General features: G+C 37.4%; 5 protein-coding genes across 7 annotated transcripts; 2 read left to right on the plus strand and 3 right to left on the minus strand.

The window, feature by feature from the left end:
- The first annotated feature begins 45 nt into the window (after positions 1–45).
- fdl (fused lobes) lies at positions 46–11,075 on the plus strand. 2 transcript variants are annotated; one of them, XM_011312388.1, is made up of 4 exons: positions 46–909; positions 5,059–5,109; positions 6,917–7,060; positions 7,651–11,075. In XM_011312388.1, exons 3-4 carry the CDS (start codon positions 6,927–6,929, stop codon positions 9,395–9,397), a joined length of 1,881 nt encoding a protein of 626 aa, XP_011310690.1. In that variant the 5' UTR covers positions 46–909; positions 5,059–5,109; positions 6,917–6,926; the 3' UTR covers positions 9,398–11,075. The 2 variants fall into 2 exon arrangements, with proteins under 2 accessions (XP_011310690.1, XP_011310692.1); XM_011312390.1 differs by lacking the exon at positions 5,059–5,109 and having other exon boundaries at positions 7,651–9,404.
- s-cup (stanley-cup) lies at positions 3,993–5,900 on the minus strand. Its single transcript, XM_011312387.1, has 3 exons — positions 5,517–5,900; positions 4,672–4,987; positions 3,993–4,587 (listed from the first exon to the last, which is right to left on the minus strand). The coding sequence occupies exons 2-3, from the start codon at positions 4,848–4,850 to the stop codon at positions 4,131–4,133; spliced, it is 636 nt and encodes a 211-aa protein (XP_011310689.1). The 5' UTR covers positions 4,851–4,987; positions 5,517–5,900; the 3' UTR covers positions 3,993–4,130.
- Positions 11,076–12,038: 963 nt separating the features above from the next.
- Positions 12,039–15,401, plus strand: LOC105271065 (secretin receptor-like). Of its 2 annotated transcripts, none has more exons than XM_011312393.1 (9): positions 12,039–12,131; positions 12,874–12,944; positions 13,174–13,487; positions 13,918–14,178; positions 14,269–14,556; positions 14,626–14,717; positions 14,794–14,932; positions 15,005–15,182; positions 15,310–15,401. In XM_011312393.1, the coding sequence occupies exons 2-9, from the start codon at positions 12,875–12,877 to the stop codon at positions 15,351–15,353; spliced, it is 1,386 nt and encodes a 461-aa protein (XP_011310695.1). In that variant the 5' UTR covers positions 12,039–12,131; position 12,874; the 3' UTR covers positions 15,354–15,401. The 2 variants fall into 2 exon arrangements, with proteins under 2 accessions (XP_011310695.1, XP_011310694.1); XM_011312392.1 differs by lacking the exon at positions 12,039–12,131 and adding an exon at positions 12,664–12,751.
- Positions 15,226–18,013, minus strand: Hexo1 (Hexosaminidase 1). Its single transcript, XM_011312391.1, has 6 exons — positions 17,882–18,013; positions 17,037–17,448; positions 16,294–16,914; positions 15,904–16,235; positions 15,595–15,728; positions 15,226–15,512 (listed from the first exon to the last, which is right to left on the minus strand). Exons 1-6 carry the CDS (start codon positions 17,965–17,967, stop codon positions 15,280–15,282), a joined length of 1,818 nt encoding a protein of 605 aa, XP_011310693.1. The 5' UTR covers positions 17,968–18,013; the 3' UTR covers positions 15,226–15,279.
- Positions 18,014–18,138: 125 nt separating this feature from the next.
- MED10 (mediator complex subunit 10) lies at positions 18,139–19,096 on the minus strand. Its single transcript, XM_011312394.1, has 3 exons — positions 18,836–19,096; positions 18,594–18,677; positions 18,139–18,482 (listed from the first exon to the last, which is right to left on the minus strand). The coding sequence occupies exons 1-3, from the start codon at positions 18,955–18,957 to the stop codon at positions 18,293–18,295; spliced, it is 396 nt and encodes a 131-aa protein (XP_011310696.1). The 5' UTR covers positions 18,958–19,096; the 3' UTR covers positions 18,139–18,292.
- Between the last annotated feature and the right edge of the window lie 78 nt (positions 19,097–19,174).

Below are 19,174 nucleotides of genomic sequence, written 5' to 3' on the forward strand. Positions count from 1 at the left end.
GAAGCACTGAATTTATTTTTCTGCGAAATATTCTAATCGAGTAATAACAATTATCATGGAAAACGTTGATCAACCATTAAAAAGTAATTTCACGTGAACTTCTCCTGCAATTGAAACCTCTGAAATATCGAATTTTCATTTCTACGATTTAAACTGAAAGCACACATGAATCTTCCGTTTAGTTTGGTTAGTTCTACAGAAATATAAGTTAGATAAAATTGAAACAGAACATACGAGTTGAATTTACCAAAAAAAAATTCATAATGCAATAATCTCTGAATAAAATCCCTCAGTCCCAACGACTTGGACGAGCAGATTAATTAATTAATCTCATGTAATCGTAAATAAATGGGTAATAATCATTGAATCGCAAAAATTTTAAATGGTACCTCACGTGACGTCACATCCGTTGCACCCCCACCACTGGATTTAACATATACCAATTTATTCTTTATTCAATAGTCAGTTGTATTGAGCAACTCTGACTTGTAACGCGTCTGATTAAGGAGCTGTCAGTGTCAACTTGACAATAAAACTGGATAAATTAGTAAGTGAAAAATAAATATGGCACATCCCTCTGTAGGTGTTTTGTGAATATTTGTGTGAGCGTGCGCACCAGTGGAGAGAGAGTGAAAAAAAAAGAGACAGAAGTGATATGCCAACCTGGGATACCGTTTTGTCTTCATCGTCTCCAACACCTGTGTTCACTGTTGCATTACTATTGTGTTTCAATTCAGTAATAAATTGTGATACTCAACGAGTTTATCAGTGAGTGATTCAGTGATAAATTTGTCATTGATGTGGTCTCGTTATTAGTGTTGACGATGAAAAAATCCTGAGGCTCAGACATTGCCAGGTGAAAATTTGGGAAAAACAACGGGAGAACGCAGAACACACTGCGGAATTTTGGTGAGTTGTTTTTTAATTGTTACATTCGATTTCAACAAACAGTGACGATCATTATTGGTGTTTAGATTTTGTTTGCGAGGAATGTAACAGGTGCTACGGTTTAATATCGATTTTTCGAAATATTTCATCTGCTGAATTTGTTAACACAAATTGGAGAATTTCTGATTGTTTAAATTATCGAGATTTTTATACTTTTGTTGGTGAATTCGTAAGGATTATGTCCTGTAGGCGTAGGACATAACCTCGAATATTTATGCGGCTGTCAAATCGATAGATGAGGGCAGGTTTTTCCGGTTTTATTTTTGCGATAAGTTACTGTAATGTAATTAGGGAAATTGACGCTGTCGTAATCTGGATTGTTTGCCTTTATTGAGTTTATCTTCTCTCAGATTGTTTGGGGATTTATTTTTACTTAGTATTTTTTTTCTTTCTGGTTTCTTCGCGACGGTATTTTTCATTGATGTTGTTATGTAATTTAGAAGTGATTGATTGGAGTAGTCAAGGGTGATATAAGGAGATTACTTGTGTATGTTTAGCCCATGTGAAGCCAAGACCGGGAAATATCTTGTTACCTAACTCGAAGCCTTAGCAGTGTTTTTTACCATTTTTTTCATCAATGTTGGATATTGTTAAAGATTTATAACCGAGCCTAGCAATTTTTATGCAATTGGATACGATAGCATTCTAGATTTTCATTTTTAAATATTTGACAATATTTACAACCAATCTCTCCTTTTTTTAGTTAATTTTATTCAGCTCTTTACTCCGTACCTGAATAATTATATTAACAGAATCTTTAGTGCGCACTCAGACGGATAGAATAATATTAAGATGAGAGAACACTCCCGGTCTTTTGTTAATCACAAGAAAATTTCCGGTAGAGAAATTGCGATAAAGAATATATAATTTCAAGTCAGTGACCACTTCCTCAGTCGTCTCATTCGACCGCCCACGTGTCATCCGCCATGACAATAATTATTTTATTACCCATGGCAACGAGCACTGATTCCACTTTAATACCATTTGCAAGAAAGACCGGAGAATGGACGTGAAGTAGTCCTCAAGGTTGAAAAAAAATGAACAACTCATAAAATTTGATCTATAGTTAATGAGGAAAGTCAATGTGCCACTCAGAGAAAATTTAATTTTTCTACTCGCGGCATTTAGCTTGGCATTTTAAAGCTGAAAGGATTGGAATGGAAAATAATTAAGCGGTCAAGTAATTTAGGATTGAGCAGAAGTTTATTTATGTATAAGGCCTGGCCGAATGACTGGCCAATGAAGTGCACTTGGACCCTGGACGTGAATATGCGGTCCATTCGGGTTTTAATGTTTGACTGTAGAACAGGAGTAAAAAATAAACAAGTGTCAAGAGCGTGAAACAATGACCGGGTGAATTATTTACTCATTGTTATCGTTATCGTGATATCCTTGTCGGATGTCAATTGAAGAATGAATTGCAAGTGCCTCCGTAACTAGTTTATTTACGAGCAATCGATTATCTATTGACAATTGTATACAATGAATGACTCAATTTTATGCCGTTCATATCATGAGTTGCCAGATGGCAATTGTTATCTTTTTTTGCTAAAGAGAAAACTGGAAAAATAAATGAAATAAACATCAAACGGTTTGTTGTATAAAATCAGGATTAATACGTGAAGATATTTTCCCTCTGGAGAATTTTCTCTTCTTGCAAACCAGTCTTACAACATTTACTCACATAATTATCAATAAACCATATAATTTTCATTATTTTTTTGCAATCAGTAGATAGACCTAGTAAAGGAACGGAATTTTTCAATGAAAAGGAAGAATAAAAGGAAATGAGTGAACTAAAATTATTAATTAATTTTTAACTTCATTTGGAATAAAAAGTCTCATGTGAGTTCAATCAGGAGTGATCGAGTCTGCATTGACAATTGTCAGTGATAAATTACCAAGCTCCCTATTATTATTATCACGGTGAGCTTCATTGAAACACTACAGTATCATATTAATGTTTGAATGGTCTTACTGATAAACTTATTTTTACACGCGTTTTAAATTGACGATATGCACAGATGGACGCCACGCAATTCTCTATCAATAATTTCCTATCTAACTCGTTCAATCACTCAATTGAACATGTATTTTATCACTTGTACTCGTGTTTTCGGGGTTATTTACGTCGCTGTTCAAATTACTGAAACCGAGGTGGTAAATAACAGAGAATAAGTAATCATTTACCAACGGGTGAAAAATTCAATAAATAATTATCTCGGGAAATTTACATTGCGAGAAATGAAAGGCCCTTCCTGTAGATGATTTTATCGACTACAAAAAAGAATCGCGATTTATCTCCGCGAATTATTTGCAGAATCATTTCTACGGATTTGAACTTATCACTCCTCCTTTGTCACTTCAGCCAGTAAAAATATTTCGGTGTGAAAATTAAATGATCAAATGAATTTTTCCTCCTAACTTATAAAATATATACCTCAAAATCAAAATAAAACTTCTCAACACAAACTGTATAATTAAATTCTTTATCTATGTACAAAATCTCACTACAACTTGAGTACAGTAACAAAAATCTCCCCAACAAATTTCTCCCTAACAATACTCAGTTAAATAATTAATATCAATATTAAACAACTGAATAAATAAAATAAATAACATAATCCATCGAATATTACATAATCAATTAAATACTTTCTCTGTACAACGTAATATTTCATTAACTTATACCTAGAAGCGTAAAAAAGAGTGACTTGTAAAAGACTTAATATTAAATCACTAGTGGAATGAAAAATGAAATACATCAACTCACCTTGAAGATAAATTTTCGACGAATAGCGCCGAGTCTAAGGAGTCACTCAATTAATTCCAGATCTACCCAATTACTCAACAAATGATCTACCTCGCTTAGATTCGGAGATACTCGGTAAAAAACCGGCCTTCAACAAAATTGATCTATCCCGTTTGTTGACATCACAATAAAATCACTTCCACAACCAATTTTCGGTAAATAGCTACCACAGCCCCTCCAAATATTTCCCTAAAAGATTCTATTTCTCTTCAAGACATAAATTTAATGATTATTTATGCATCAACTCTGTAATATAATGATATTCAATTAATTTCTAATTAATTAAATATGATTATATTTTAAACTGGGCGACAGTTTCCCTGAGAAATTCTTTGGAGAAGTTACAAACTCATTAACCAATTTTTTATAATTAAACATAGCCATTAGCTTCGAGTTTGAGTGCAGCCTCATAAGAGGGTAATCCCTCATCCTCTTCCTTCTTCTCCTGTCTGGGGGAATCCCCTTGATTCTCAGAGACGGAAAGTATACAATCGGGAGTGGTAATTGGCTCCTCTTTCTTATCACTGGGTGAAGCATTATTGTGGGGATTAAATATAAGACTCTCGTAAGCTGGTGGTGGTCCTGGGGTGCCTGGGCAGGGTAATGACACTGTGGTGATGTCTTCCGCATTGCCACTTCGATCGTAACACTGCTGACCACCCAAAAAACGTCCCATCGCGTGGGAATCCATGGTGAAGACCTCCAGACTCTGGACATCTGGCTCCCTCCAATAAGGGGAGTATTCGTGTGGTCGATTCTTTCTCATGTTTTTGTGACAGCAGTAGCAAACGAGAATTACCACTATAATCACTCCACTCAGCATTGCCCTAAAGCAAAATTCAATATGTTATTACGACTGTTTCCTTTTATTTTCATTTTTTTTGGGATTGGATAGAAAATAGAATAGCTACCCTCCGAGGAGTACGTTAACATTTCCATGCAAATCCGCGTCGAATCTTCCCATTTTTCCGCTGGCATTGCCAGACATATTGTAACCGGGGGTGTAATAACCGCCGTAATTTGCACCATAGGAATCGTTTCGTTGACTGGAATGTACCGCTGCTAACACAGCTATTCTTCTCATCGACATTGTAACTTGACAATTGTCGGGATTTCGTCTCTTTAGGAGTGATCCGTCTATCACTTTCGGTTTATCTCGGTTGCAAATTCACCGAGACTCAAAATACGACTGAGTAATTTAGTGTAGTCCAAGAACTTTTCCTGTAACTGGTTTAATTATTTGTTAAGGTCGGGTAACAAATTTTTCCAGTACGTGTTGACTATATGTTTGTTTTTAGGAGAAGAGGAACTGAAATTTGTGGATGACCCCAAATCGCCAGAATTGAAAGGTAATTATAATTATTATAGTTGTCGAGGGAGATTTAATAATTTAGTAGCTCTAGTTCTCATCGACTTTTAACTCTCTCTTACGCATCCCTTTATTGGTTTAGCCACGTCGGTTTTTCCTCAACTTTAGTGCAATAAGTGTAGATTATGAGACGGAATATCGATGAAAGGGTTACAAAAAATTGATAATCGATAAAGATTTAGAACGTATTTCCTTAAAATTTTAATGAAACGGGAGTTTTGTAATAGGATAACAGAAGAATCGAGGAGTTACTCGATATTTTCCGCCATTTTATGGACCGCCTCCAACAATTAAAATGGCGGAAAAATCAGGTAACTCAATTAAATTAAATTATGATTGATAATCACAATTTTCTAATCAATCTCTGTTAAAAAAAGGAGTGCTCACCTGCTCGTGGATTCTCAAAGAGGCACTTAGCACTTCTGTAAACTAAACTTCCTTTACACACCATAATTCAAAACCATAAAGTAGAACAATTTCCATGAAAATTCCGAGTTCGCCTGAATTCCCAGAGGAGCATGTACCCCCTGGTCACCAGAGACATTTCACTTGATGATTTTATAGCGAACACGATAACATGACGAATTACTGACACTGGCTTATTGACGAGGTAATTCTGCTGTTTGGGCTGTTAAAAAAATGAAAAAAAAATGAAGATAGCGGAAGGTCAGGACCGTCCGTATCCGTTGGTGTTTAGATCTAGACTGTGGTGATTGCGCGGTTGCTTGGCTACAAAGGTGGTGATGGTTGTGTGAAACAAACCGACGCCAACCAACCCCCAACCAACGAGCCCCCGATCCGCCAACCTCCCACTTGCGTCATAGTTTTCTCTCATAGTTATCAACCCCCCCCTTCTATAAACCTCACCCCGACGCCTTCACCCCATGACGTTATCATTCACATCGCTGGTGATTCTTATTTTTGGATACCACCACTGTAATTCACTCGACCGCTGTTTTTTTTTTATTCATTTTCTTTTTTATTCACTTCCATTTATACACTGAATTTTCACTATAAAAAGATAAGAATCTCTAGGTGCTTGAGGTATAGCTTGGATCGATAGTAGCCATAGCATCGACTTGGGGACTTAGATCGATGACACCACCAGTAGCACGATATCTAAGGTCATCTATGATTAGGACCCTTATTATTCATTCAACTTGGTGTTGTGTTCTCTTTTTCTCCCTGTAGATGATCCGGTTAACTTTCACCAATGGATTACGTTTATATTCGTTTGTATGCAGTTTATTATTTTTTCAATTTGGAGATTTTTGACAGCTTAATGATTCGTTAATGGAATTTTATCAAATTCGTTGTGAACACTCGAGTTAGAAATGAGAAGGGATCGACGTGATTAGAAGTTCAAGGGAGGCTGTTTAGATTGTTACACAATTAATCGCCTGTCGTTGTATATCGAAGGAAAGAAGGAAAGAACCATTGATTGGCTTGGCCAAGGATCCGGGTTACATGCTGTTTGTCTCTGGTAAACGTGATAAGGAACGTCAGTGATCGATAGTGGGGATAGGCCACAAATTATGGTACTAAAAATGGAATGAGTTATCGGAGTATCTAGTTACTTCATTAACTTGAAGTTAATATATTTATTGGGCTATTTGTAATGGTTATTGTTAGATCGAGGAGTTGTCTGTTTATTTTCAATAGCAATTAACGATTGCATTGAACAATTGGAAAAATCGTAATAATCAACCAGAGAAAAATAGCATTTAGACGCTGCGATTTGTATACATGAATTGCCTGATTGTTTGTAATATTTAATTTGTTGATAGGTGGAGAAGAATGATGGGGGGTCTCCCCAGTGGCTGGATGAGGAGAGTCCTCCTCCTCCTGGTGCTCATCACCGGGATCTTCCTCATCGCCATGTACGCCCACACATCACCTCTGGTGTCCCTCCAACCCTTCGCCCCAAGGAGGTAATTAAATCCTAAGTTTTTATATTCGTCGATGGATTTTACCACAAAATTTCTCTTAACACACACAACACCTGATGTTTAATTATTGCATGATCGTTGCACGCTATCCCAATAGTCTGAAGCAGTTATCGCGACAGATAATTAATGAGACGAGTGATAACATCACGATCGTCGAATTTGGAGACGCACTCTCCATGGAATCTCTAAATTATACAAGGTAAAAAAAAATGTATGAACGTGGGACCGAAATCTGGGCTAGTTGAAATCGATAAATGCTAAGTATTGCATGTGCTCTACAAAGTTGAAGTTTCGTCCTTTCTTCCCTTATTTTAAACAGGAACAGCTGATCAACCTCTTTATCCTCCAAATTATTAAAAAGATCATCACCATCTTCATCTAACAAAAAATGACTAACACATGGAAAATGAAATCTACTGAAGTCAAGTACAAAATAAAATGCATAAAATAAAAGCAACGGATCAATCATACTTGATTCAAGTCCATTTTTTTTTCGCGTGGAGCTTATCCATTATGATTACGATTGCAGTATATGGGTAGTGCTTTCCCTGAATCATTTATACTGTCTCCAGATCGTTCAAAAGCCCATGGACGTGGGTTTGTGTTGCGGGCAGATGCGAGCGACGTACGTCAAGAACATCGCGCACGTCCCTGGCGACGTGCAATGCACTCTGCGGTGGTAACACTCGATTGCTCTGGCCACGACCCACTGGCAGCGTCATCCTCGGTGAGGAGATGATTGCATTATCCCTTCAGCACATTGAATTAGTTACCATCAACACCGTTGATGATGATCTCAAAAGCCTACTCGAACACGCCAAGGACGTTTTCATTGGAAACATCAGAAGTTTGATAAAGACGCCAAATGCCCGGGAGAGATGGAGCATCGACAGCTTTGTTATCTACTTGGACCCAGCAGGTGCATCGGGCACTAGACTTACCCTCTCCACCGATGAGTCCTATCACCTGGAGCTGTCACAGAAGGCTCGTCTCCTCGAAGCGAAGATCTCCGCGAAGAGCTACTACGGAATTCGTCACGGTTTGGAGACTCTCTCGCAACTTTTCTGGTGGGACGACTCGGCGGGCCACCAGGGCACCCTCCGAGTACTCGCCAAAGCCTCCATCGAGGACAGGCCATCGTTCCACTACCGTGGCCTCTTGATCGACACTGGTCGTCAATTTTTCCCGATAGAACAATTAAAACGCGTTATCGACGGAATGTCAGCCTCTAAACTCAACACCTTCCACTGGCACATCTCGGACTCTCAGTCATTTCCATTCGATTCATCGTTTTTCCCGCAGATGGCAAGATGGGGTGCCTTCAGTGGTGATGAGATTTACACACCCGAAGACATGAAGGATTTGGTAGATTATTCAAAAATCAGGGGCATCAGGGTTATTATTGAAATTGATTCGCCTGCTCATGCTGGAGCTGGTTGGCAGTGGGGCAGTGATTACGGCTTTGGTGAACTAGCTTTGTGCGTTGATCAAGAGCCCTGGTCGTCGTACTGCGGTGAACCCAATTGTGGACAGCTTAATCCTATAAATGAACACTCATACAAAGTACTTGAAAGTTTATACCGTGAAATACTCGACATTACGGAAGTAAGAGACATTATCCACATTGGGGGAGACGAGGTGAACTTGGAGTGTTGGGCGCAGTATACCAATATAACTCAGGCAATGCAAGCGTCAAACTTTACGGATTTGCATGCAATCTGGGCTGATTTTGAGAGAAAAGTGTTCAAGAGAATTGTCAAGGCGAATAAGGATGAGGTGCCCAAAGCTGTGATATTGTGGAGTTCACCACTGACTAAACGACCGTGGATTACATCTCACTTCGATCCAAAGGTCCATGTCATTCAGTCGTGGGGTGGGAGTAATTGGCCTGAGACTGGAGATCTCCTGGAGGATGGTTTCAGGGTGATACTGTCACACGTTGACGCCTGGTATTTGGACTGCGGATTTGGAAAGTGGAGGGAGACCGGAGAGGCTGCTTGCGGAGAATACAGAACGTGGCAGACTGTTTACAATCACAGGCCATGGAGGGATTATCAGGCTGCGAATTTGGTGATGGGGGGTGAGGTGGCACTGTGGAGTGAACAAATTGGACAGGCCAGTTTGGGACCTAGACTGTGGCCCAGGGCCTCGGCATTCGCTGAGAGATTGTGGAGCGATTTACCAACAGCAGGGTACATCACAGAAGAGAGTGTTTATACTCGTCTTGCTACTCACATCGATGTTCTTCAAACTCGTGGTCTCAAGACGGAGGCAATGTGGCCCCAGTGGTGCAGTCAGAATCCTGGTAAGTGTCTCTGACCGAGTATGATTTAGATCAGATGGGGCCTGTGTCGCATCATCAGCAGTTGGCCGTGCTTACGACGTCCGGTGTAAAAAAATATTAGTAGAGGAAAATGAAGAAATACTTATAGGTAATTATTAAGGCAACTCGAGGATGTAGCGAAAACGAAAATTTATATGTGACGCGAAAAACTTTTATACTACAGTTGTATACAATGGAGATTTTTCCATAACCCGAGGAGTTTAATCTGTGTATTGTTATTTAAGAATAATGTGGACTAATCGAAATAGTGTTTATCACAGGGTCCAATGGGAGGGAGGGTCTTGTAGAGCGAATTTTTATATGAAATCAATAATTTGTCGATTTATTGAGGATTGATATGCGCACTGATGAAAGTATCGATTGAATTGGAATTTTATTTCCTCTTATTCATTCAGATAATATTTTGGGTGAATCCAGGCAAATTAGTGAGTGGCATTTTTTGTAGTTATTGATTTATAATTAGAATGGAGTAGTAGTGATGTAGCTGATATTTTTTCAAAATGCCGAAATTCACGCAAAATCTTCTGACATGACAAGCGTTGATAAGCGTTGATTACACAGAGAAATTGAATTTTTTGCTCATTGAAAAATGGCGTAACAAGTATAAAAAATGTGGATGGAATATTGTTGTCATTTTATTGTTTAAAAGTGCCTTTCAAACACTCAGTTTTTCTATTTTTAGCTAAGTCGTGAAATGAATATCAACGAAGTGCAACTATGAAGAATAGTATATTGAGTTCATTACTTGTCCCGACAATTAATGAACGATAGTAGAAAAATGGAGTTTACATGTGCAATCGTAGAATATAACATTGATAAGTTGTCAAGTTATGAAAAGTATTATTCAACATTCTCTTGCATGATCGATGCAAGGTATGCAGGAGATAAAGATGGATTGTACAATTTTTTTCACACGGATCTTAATTTTCAATCGATTTTTCTTTAATTGGCTATTTTTCCTGAATCATGAACTCATCCTGTATAATAGTGTATGATAAATTGTGGTGGTCAATCAACTTAAGATGCCCAAGAGATAATAGTTCCGAGGAATCACGAAAAATCATGGAAAATCATTGTACATTTTATTGGTGGAGTAGTATAACGAGTCAAGTTGAATCTCTTTCTCATCAAATTGTCTGGGAGATTATCCTGCAAATATACAACAATTTTTTGTAAGTGGAACTATTTTACTATAACTGCATCATGGCAACTCGAACCGTTTTACCCCGTACTACAGGTTTTATGATTTTATCCTGTAAATTACTTAATTAATCATTTAGTAATACTTAAATGACACTGTTACATTAATTAGTGAAATTAACAAGACTATGTAATTCTCACAGTTTTTCTTTATAAGCAGTATTTCTGGACTCACTTATTTTATTGAAATTTATAATTTATTTGATATGTTTTCTCAGCGATTTTGTGCTAAAAAATTAATGGAGAGTTTCGCCACAATTAAATGACATTTTATGAGAATAATGGTGGAGGGGGGAAGAGTAGAAATAGAAATTGAATGAATTTACCGGGAAGTATGAAATTTGTATAAATCGACTCAGTTGTTGTGGTCTAGATATTTCGTTCGTTGATCGCAATACATATAATTTATTTAAACGACAGAAAAATCTATTATTAAAATGGTGTACTTACCATCTTTACACTGACCGACATAACGAAGATTTATCGGCAATTCCTATTCATCCTTGAAATGTTTCCTGCGATAATATCGTCCGATAGTTGATAAAGGAGAAATATTAGTGAAATTCTGCCACATTAGGGAATAAAAAATACTTTTAACAAATGTTTATACAAAAAATCGTAAATTTAATTAAATGTGTTATTCATAGTTTTCATTTGGATATAGCAACCCAAATTGTAAACAGTATTTGGCAAAGTTATAATTGTTGATGATAATGTAAACACGAAAAAATTATGATGTAAATTGAATTTTAATACAAAATGTTTCCGTAAAAAAATTCTCATTGCAAATTACATTATCCAGACTGATTTATGTATCCTTCATATTTTTTTCACTCCGTAATATCATTTTCAGTGAAAGAAATTTAATCATGAGGACACATTTTATTTTGAATTTCTGTTCACAAATCCTATCGTATGAGCACTTCAATCTCATTCAACCAATATTTATATTCCTCAAACACTTTCAGGAATTTATTAGTGATTTGATGGATGGATTTTTTCCCCTCGAGCAAAATAGATACACTCAAATCAAAAGTGGATGTATTAGGCTTCCACATTTTCCCGTCTGTCTTTCTTTCGGAAATATTCCCGAAAACCCCGGGAAAATTCCAGAGTTAATTCCTCTCATTCCGCCACTTTATTACAGATTTTTCGAAATCCCGGTTCCCAAATTTTTTGGGTGTAATAAAATAATGAAGGACAATGAGTTTAAAATAAAAATATAAATGAGTAAACATGGGGTGACACTAATTGATTTTATATTGATTTTATATTGATTTTATATATTTGTGTTTTTATAGGACTATAATATCGAAATATAATTCCGCTTGGATAATTTCATATTAATCCATATTAATTCCCTATATATTTTTTCGGTGAATCGTCTGACGCTTGCGCGATTTCTTAAGCGCGGGAAAGAAAAGTGTGGGTTACATTACAGATTCAATTGGCAGCGGTAACAGACGTTTCGCGGACGCACTTGACAGTGAGTCAGACGAGCAGTGGCAGGTTGGTTATTTTATCTCAATAAAATATAAATATGACCTACCGATGAATTCCAAGCCTCAATATATTGTTCCACCATCGAAATTCAATAATTTTATAGTTTTATTCCAATTTATTCAAATTTATTTTCACCCGACAATTCAACTCGCGAATAAGTCGAAGAGTAACTGCACACAAAGAACTCTTTCAAGTCTCATAAGCAAATGTATAGCGTCTTGTGTCATTGAAAGTATAATTTCCGGACATGTCTATCGGCTGAGGTCATATGTCAACTTAAAAGTGAATTCTCGCGATCGCCAAAAAGAAAAAAAAAATCCACCGGGTTCGACATTTGTTATTCAAAATTTTCGGAGCTGACGGAGAAAATTGCTAGTTATTTGGTGATCACTCAAGTGGATCGATGGATTATCTCCGAATTTAATATTAATCATATTTTTTTGCCGAAGCGGTGAACTGTGACTTACAGCTAATTACATATCAGATTACTACTAAAATAATCTCAACCCCCGGTGATGGGTTTATCCTTGAATTCACGGACTTGTTCCGCTTGTGGATATGAACTGAAGAGATAAGTAGACTTGTCTCTGTGCGGGAATAATAATATTCAATAAAAATAGCGGAACGTAAGTTGGTTTACCGATTGTCGAAATGACTGAGAAAATTGACGTACCGATATAGACGTGACAGAGCCATTTTTTAAACAATAAAATAAGACTTTTATCTAGCTTATTGACTCCATTTTCAGAATGACAAAGGATGACACAGAGAGGTTTCAGCGTGAACAAGAGAAAATTTGTAAAGTACTGATAAGTGAATGTGAGTAGAAATTTCCACGACATGAGATATCGCAATAACGAGCCCCAGGGGTTCAATGAAAAAATGAAACTAAAAATATCATTGATTGTGCGGGTGAAGTTGTAACAGCTGGGAACGAGAGTTTTTACCAATTCCATCCCAAGACATCGATGCGTGTATTATTAATTGATAAGTTAAAATATCCATATTGTACGTGATGAAAGAGTAATTATCCACTCGCTACTCGTAGATATCGTGAATAATGAGACAGATGAGTGTCCGCCAACCTTTGATGGACTACTTTGTTGGCCAAGTACAGTTGCCAATGCAACAGCTATACTGTCATGCCCACCGCAAGCTGTTCTTGGGTATGAAAATCCAAACAATGGCACCTCAACGAAACAATGTCTTCCTGGTGGGCACTGGTACAATAATCCCGCTGGAATAATCTGGACCAATTATTCCCTCTGTACACCACCCCCCGATTACTCTGTGACAGGAGTTGAAAGTATAGACATCACACATTCCGAATTCGCCAAGACCAGCAACTCCACTATTCTAATCGTAAGTCACTCTTAAAATTAACATTACATACAATTACGATTACAATTTACAATATTTATTTGGTAATTACTGGAAGTATGCCAAAATTTGGAAAAAATTGTGAAAATTCCTGAAGCTTCGACGTTTTTCTTCATCTTCATCTTCATCGTTGCGGAATTACCAGAGGGTTGAGCGTTCTCGAAGGTCAAAGGGGAGAGTTTAGTGGAATGACCTATTAGCTCAAAGCCTTCTTCAATTAATAGTGATAATAATGAAATCCCGGGGGGTCACTATTCCCCCGGTTTTATTGACACAGGGCCTTCCGAAGGTTTCGATCGGAGCGAAATGAACTGCGAATTACCAGCGGATTATCCTCTAAAGCCTCTAGATAAAAATGAATAAAATCATTCTGCAGTAATTAAAAAAATAATAAACACCTTATGAATTACAGAAATGGGTACCAATAATAAAAACCATAGCAAATGTCGGTTATGCTTCCTCAATGACAACGTTAATCATAGCCCTGATAATATTTTCACTCTTAAGAAAATTGCGAAATCATCGAAATCGTCTTCACATGCATTTATTCGTCTCTTTCATCATGAGAGCGTTCATGGCTCTCCTTAAAGACAAAATCACTGTAGACGGTCTGGGTTCAACTTGGAATATCATCCTGGTAGATGGAAAAAGTACATTCGTCACCGAAAAGCACGTAAGCACCTATAATTACCAAAAATTCGATTAATCCATTCTACGATCTATTACAGAATTAGTATAATTTTTATATTTTTATCGTTAACAGTATTGGGTTTGCAAAGTAATTACGAGCGTTTGGCAGTACTTTATTGTGGCTAATTACGCCTGGATCTTTATGGAAGGACTTTACCTCCACAATCTTGTCTTTCTCGCATTTTGCGCTGACACATCTGCAATCACTGTCTACATAATCCTCGGTTGGGGATTACCAGCAATTGTTGTTGGGGTGTGGATTGCAATTCGTGTTTTCATGGAAAACACTTTGTGCTGGACGATGCACAACAATCCAAATTTTTTTCTAATCATTCGAATTCCGATAATGATATCTATCCTGGTAATCACTCGATTTTTCAATTGTCTCCGAGCGTTTCCTTTGGCTTTATATCAGATTAATTTTTTACAGTTGAACTTCATTCTTTTCTTGAATATCGTGAGGGTATTATTGATAAAAATGAAGACCTCTGTACATCTACAACGCAAGAAAATGCATTATGGGTACAATCTCTACAATTATAAATTATTATTGAGTAAGCGTTTTTTTTTTCAATTAAAATGATTATTGTTACTTCAGGAGGTGGGCTAAATCGACATTGGTGTTGGTCCCACTCTTCGGTGCCCATTACACAATTTTCATTGGTCTATCTTACCACCCAGATCACCAGGTCGAACTCATCTGGCTCTTCTGCGATCAATTATTTGCGTCATTCCAGGTGAATAAATACAAAAAATGAAAAAGCCCTGCATCTTATTATTTTTCTATACAATTAAAAAAAATTCCACAGGGATGCTTCGTCGCTCTTCTTTATTGTCTGATGAACGGTGAGGTACGAGCAGAGATGAGACGAGCCTGGAGGGCCCAGAGATCTCGTCGAGGTGCCGATTCTCTCATACTGACCCAGAGAAATTTCGGAAAAACCGGAGAAAAAAGCCGAAGAAGTATCAGAGCAAATAATCCCACCAGTAATATATCAGTGTTGTAAATTCAATGAAAAAAATAATATCATTCGATCAATGATTCAATCAATCACATTTATTGGTAATAATTAATACCATAGAATTAAGCATAACAGCTTCCCTGATTCTGCAGACACCACTCGGGCTCCAAACTATCAGCAAACACTCCACGTTTAACTAGACGCTCACGATGTCTGAGCATTCTCTGCTCTGCATGAATCCAGGATGACTCAGGCTCACTCCAGAGTCTCTCAGCCATCGCTGATGATCTTGGCCAGAGTCTGGAGTCTATTGAAGCGTCATCTGCCTGTTCTGTCCACAATGTTGCTTCTCCACCTGTCAACAATCATTCAACCATCATTCATCATTTTTTATATAATATTTTAATATTTTAATACACGATATTAAATTTTAGTACCCAGAATTAAGTATTTTTTCGAATCGCCAAATCCTTGTGACTTTATCATTTGTAATGGAGAATTCTCGTATATCTTCTGCCAGCCTTTGTAGGGTGTACACCAATTGTTGCCTTCACCTACCCATGCGCTGAAGCTGAGCAACAAATTATTTATTTACAATATAAATAATAATAATTATGATAATAACAGCAGTGATAATAATTATTATTACTATCGATTGATTCCCTCGTCAATCATCATTGAGTTCACCTTCAAATTCAATGATAAACCAATAAATCCTAAAAATACTCTAAAAATACATTGATTACCCGCAATCGAGATAAAGTGCGTCATAATTGGAGAAGATCATCCTGAAGTTATTCTTAACCAGTCGTCCAATGGTGGGGTCTTTTCCAGTCGTCCAAACCTGAATAATATACCGATTTCGATCCAAATGGTGAATATTACTTTCACTGGTAAGCCCACTGGTCCATAAAACGACCGGTATATCTTTTCCATTATTAGCAACCTTGAGTTTTTCATAGGCTCGCTCTTGAAATATGGCCCACAAACCGATGAAACTGGATTCAGACAAGTTCCAGCCTTTCTGGAGCATCCAGTCTTGAATAGCCGATGAAGAGTTCCAGCAGTTGATATTCACCTGAGAATCAAAGTGAATTTTATAATAATTTCAAGACTGCTGAATATGGAATATTTACCTCGTCCCCTCCCATGTGAAAAATATCAGGAGAAAAATCCTCAATCATATCCTTGTAGATTCCACTGAGAATTTCGTAGACTATCTCACTGGTGGGATTTAATTGTCCGCACGGGGGTTCAACGCAGTAATTTTTCCAGGGTTCAGCCTTGAAGCAAACTGTTGCATTGTCCCCAACCCACTGCCATCCTTCGCCCACGTGTGCTGGGGCATCGAACTCTGGTAATACCCTGACTCCCTGAAGGAGCCCAAAGTCAATGATTTCCTTGATGTCCTCCTCAGAGTAGACTTTGAGAGGAGAGTATGCCCCATATCTTTGAAGATTGGGATAGCTCTTGCTGGAGTACGGAAAACTGTGGGAATCAGTGATGTGCCAGTGGAAGGTGTTCAATTTGCTCATCCCCATGGCTTCGATCGTCCGAAGAATTGTTGCTTTGTCCACAAAATTGCGACTGGTATCGAGAAGAATACCCCGGTATGGGTAGACAGGAGCATCAATTACGTTGACATCCCTTACCATTTGTATTTCATTATGTAGATCATTATAAACAATTAATTGAGCAAGAGTTTCCATTGCATTGCGAGCACCAAAGTACGTGTCAGCGAGGATCCTAGCCATCAGCTGAATAATAGTTATTATTTTTTAAATGCATTTATCATGAGAATAAAAATTATAGCGCATGAATTATTATTTTATTATTGGACACATATCAACGGGAGTAAATAGTTTTTTTTAATACTCACTCTTTCCTCATCCGGCTGATGAATATGTAGAGTATAATTCTCCCTAGTATTTAAAGTAATTCTTGTATCATAAGTATTTTTGATCCCTGCGATTTCAATTCCTAGGGCTAATCCCCCGCCCTTGACGAGTCCGTTCCCAAGTTTCTTGACATTTTTCTTCAACAGCTGAATATTCCTGTGAAGAAGTTGTCCAGCAGGGGATTTCTCGTAGATACCTCGCATGCTAATCCTCTCAGGATCCAAATGGGCGACATAATTGCCGAGTGAGAAATGACCAGTGGGTTTCGGCCAGAGTGCACCTCCTTCACCGCAGAAGAGCTGACACACCTCCAACGAGTGTGGAGACTCCACATCTGGTGTTAACTCCTTTTTTTTGCATAAACCACCGGTGCACTCGTAATGCCAAGGTGAACTGATGCAAAAATTCAATTATCGTGGTGAATCTTCGATCAATTCATCGAGCGATTAAAGTGAAAGTTGAAGAGAATTATTTGTAATGAGAGGCTCAAGTCAAGGAATTCTTCTGCTGTAGTCAACTATCGTGAGGTACGTGAGAAACTGGTAATTTACTGCGATGACATAGAAAATTGCAATGCTGATCCTATTATATTCAGGTGATCTGCTTTCACCACTGACGAAAGTCGATTTTTCTTTCAACGAAATCTTATCGAATCGCCGAGAAAAAAATACTAATAAAAAAATACTTTTCCTCGAGTGGAAATCCAGTTGAACGACTTAACGTGCAATTCTAATTTTTCTCAAATTATGGATAGTGATTGGTCCTCAATTAATAATTGCTAAAGAATTTCTGGGGTTTTGTTAATTGAATAGTAAAATAGACTTACTGAAATTTCTGACCAGTTGCACTGATGCTGTCCTGCGAAGATACAAGGACAACAATTATTATACCAATGATCACAGTTAGAGCCATCACCAAGTCAAGTGTCTGACGAACTCTGGGTCGTGATCGCCAATCTTATTTTATGTCCACATGCAGCCTTGCCATGGCCTGAGAGAAGGGGAATTTATTTTACAACAGTGGAGAGGGAATCCCAACGCACTCTTGCTATGCAGAGAGTGTAAGTAACGGAGAAAAGATGAATTGTCAATTTTGTATGAAATAGTTTATTCACGGTTTGTCCTTCGATATGAAAATTATTACATAATGCGAATTAATTTTCCAACTTATGCGTAAATAATTATAAATACTCGTAAAGTAGAGGTTATTGTATGGTAATAATTTTGCCAGGAGAGGTTCATTCATCCCCACGAATCTGTCGATACTTGGCTAATTCGTTCGGGAAGACACGATTCAATTCGACGAGCATATTTGCCTTGAATTTTCTGTAGGCATCTATTTTTCCTTTAACCTGTTCGTTCTTTGTCAGTGCCTTCTCGATACAGTCTTTAGTGTAAAGCTGAGGATTTCTGCCTTGATCGATGTAACTGAAAGTATTCCACGTTATCTTAAAAATGTTGATTTAAAAAAGTTCAAGCAACTAATTCACGTTATCACAAAAACATCATTTTTCTTCGTACAATAAAATGAATACTCACTCGAAGACTTCAAGTGGCACATGAACATCTTGAACTTGAGATTTAAGTTTATCAATTTCCTGGAGTCCTGTTACGAGACCTTGTCTGAAAAATGAAATAAAATTTGTTAAAATTTATCAAATAAAATAACTACCAACGTCCTCAACTGATAATTAGTTAATCGAACCATCGAGTTAACCCAGTTTTCAACCAATCAGTGTTATCCTAATTGAGCCAATTATTCCCCAATTTTTTAAACTCACATCTTACTATTGAGGACCGTCTGCCCCTGTGGCTGAACATCACTAACAATAATGCGAATTCTCCTGACATTCTCGATAAAATTCTCGAGCTGATTTTCCAAGTTTTCCAACGCAGACGACATCTTGAATGTTTATAATATGCACTTTGAATAAATGGGAATAATCCCGCCATCTCTCAGTGTAAAATAGCACTAAAAAATTAGATTTGTCTAATTAATCGGAGTGGATTCGTGTGAAATAGCCCAAATCTAGGTGAATCCTGAGAAAATCATCTGGGAAATGAGTGGAAAATAGAGCAGATTAAGTGAATAAATTCTAATTAACAAAATTGGGAGGGGG

This window comes from Fopius arisanus, unplaced genomic scaffold (genome assembly GCF_000806365.1).
Source record: "Fopius arisanus strain USDA-PBARC FA_bdor unplaced genomic scaffold, ASM80636v1 scaffold00100, whole genome shotgun sequence".
NCBI lineage: Eukaryota > Metazoa > Arthropoda > Insecta > Hymenoptera > Braconidae > Fopius > Fopius arisanus.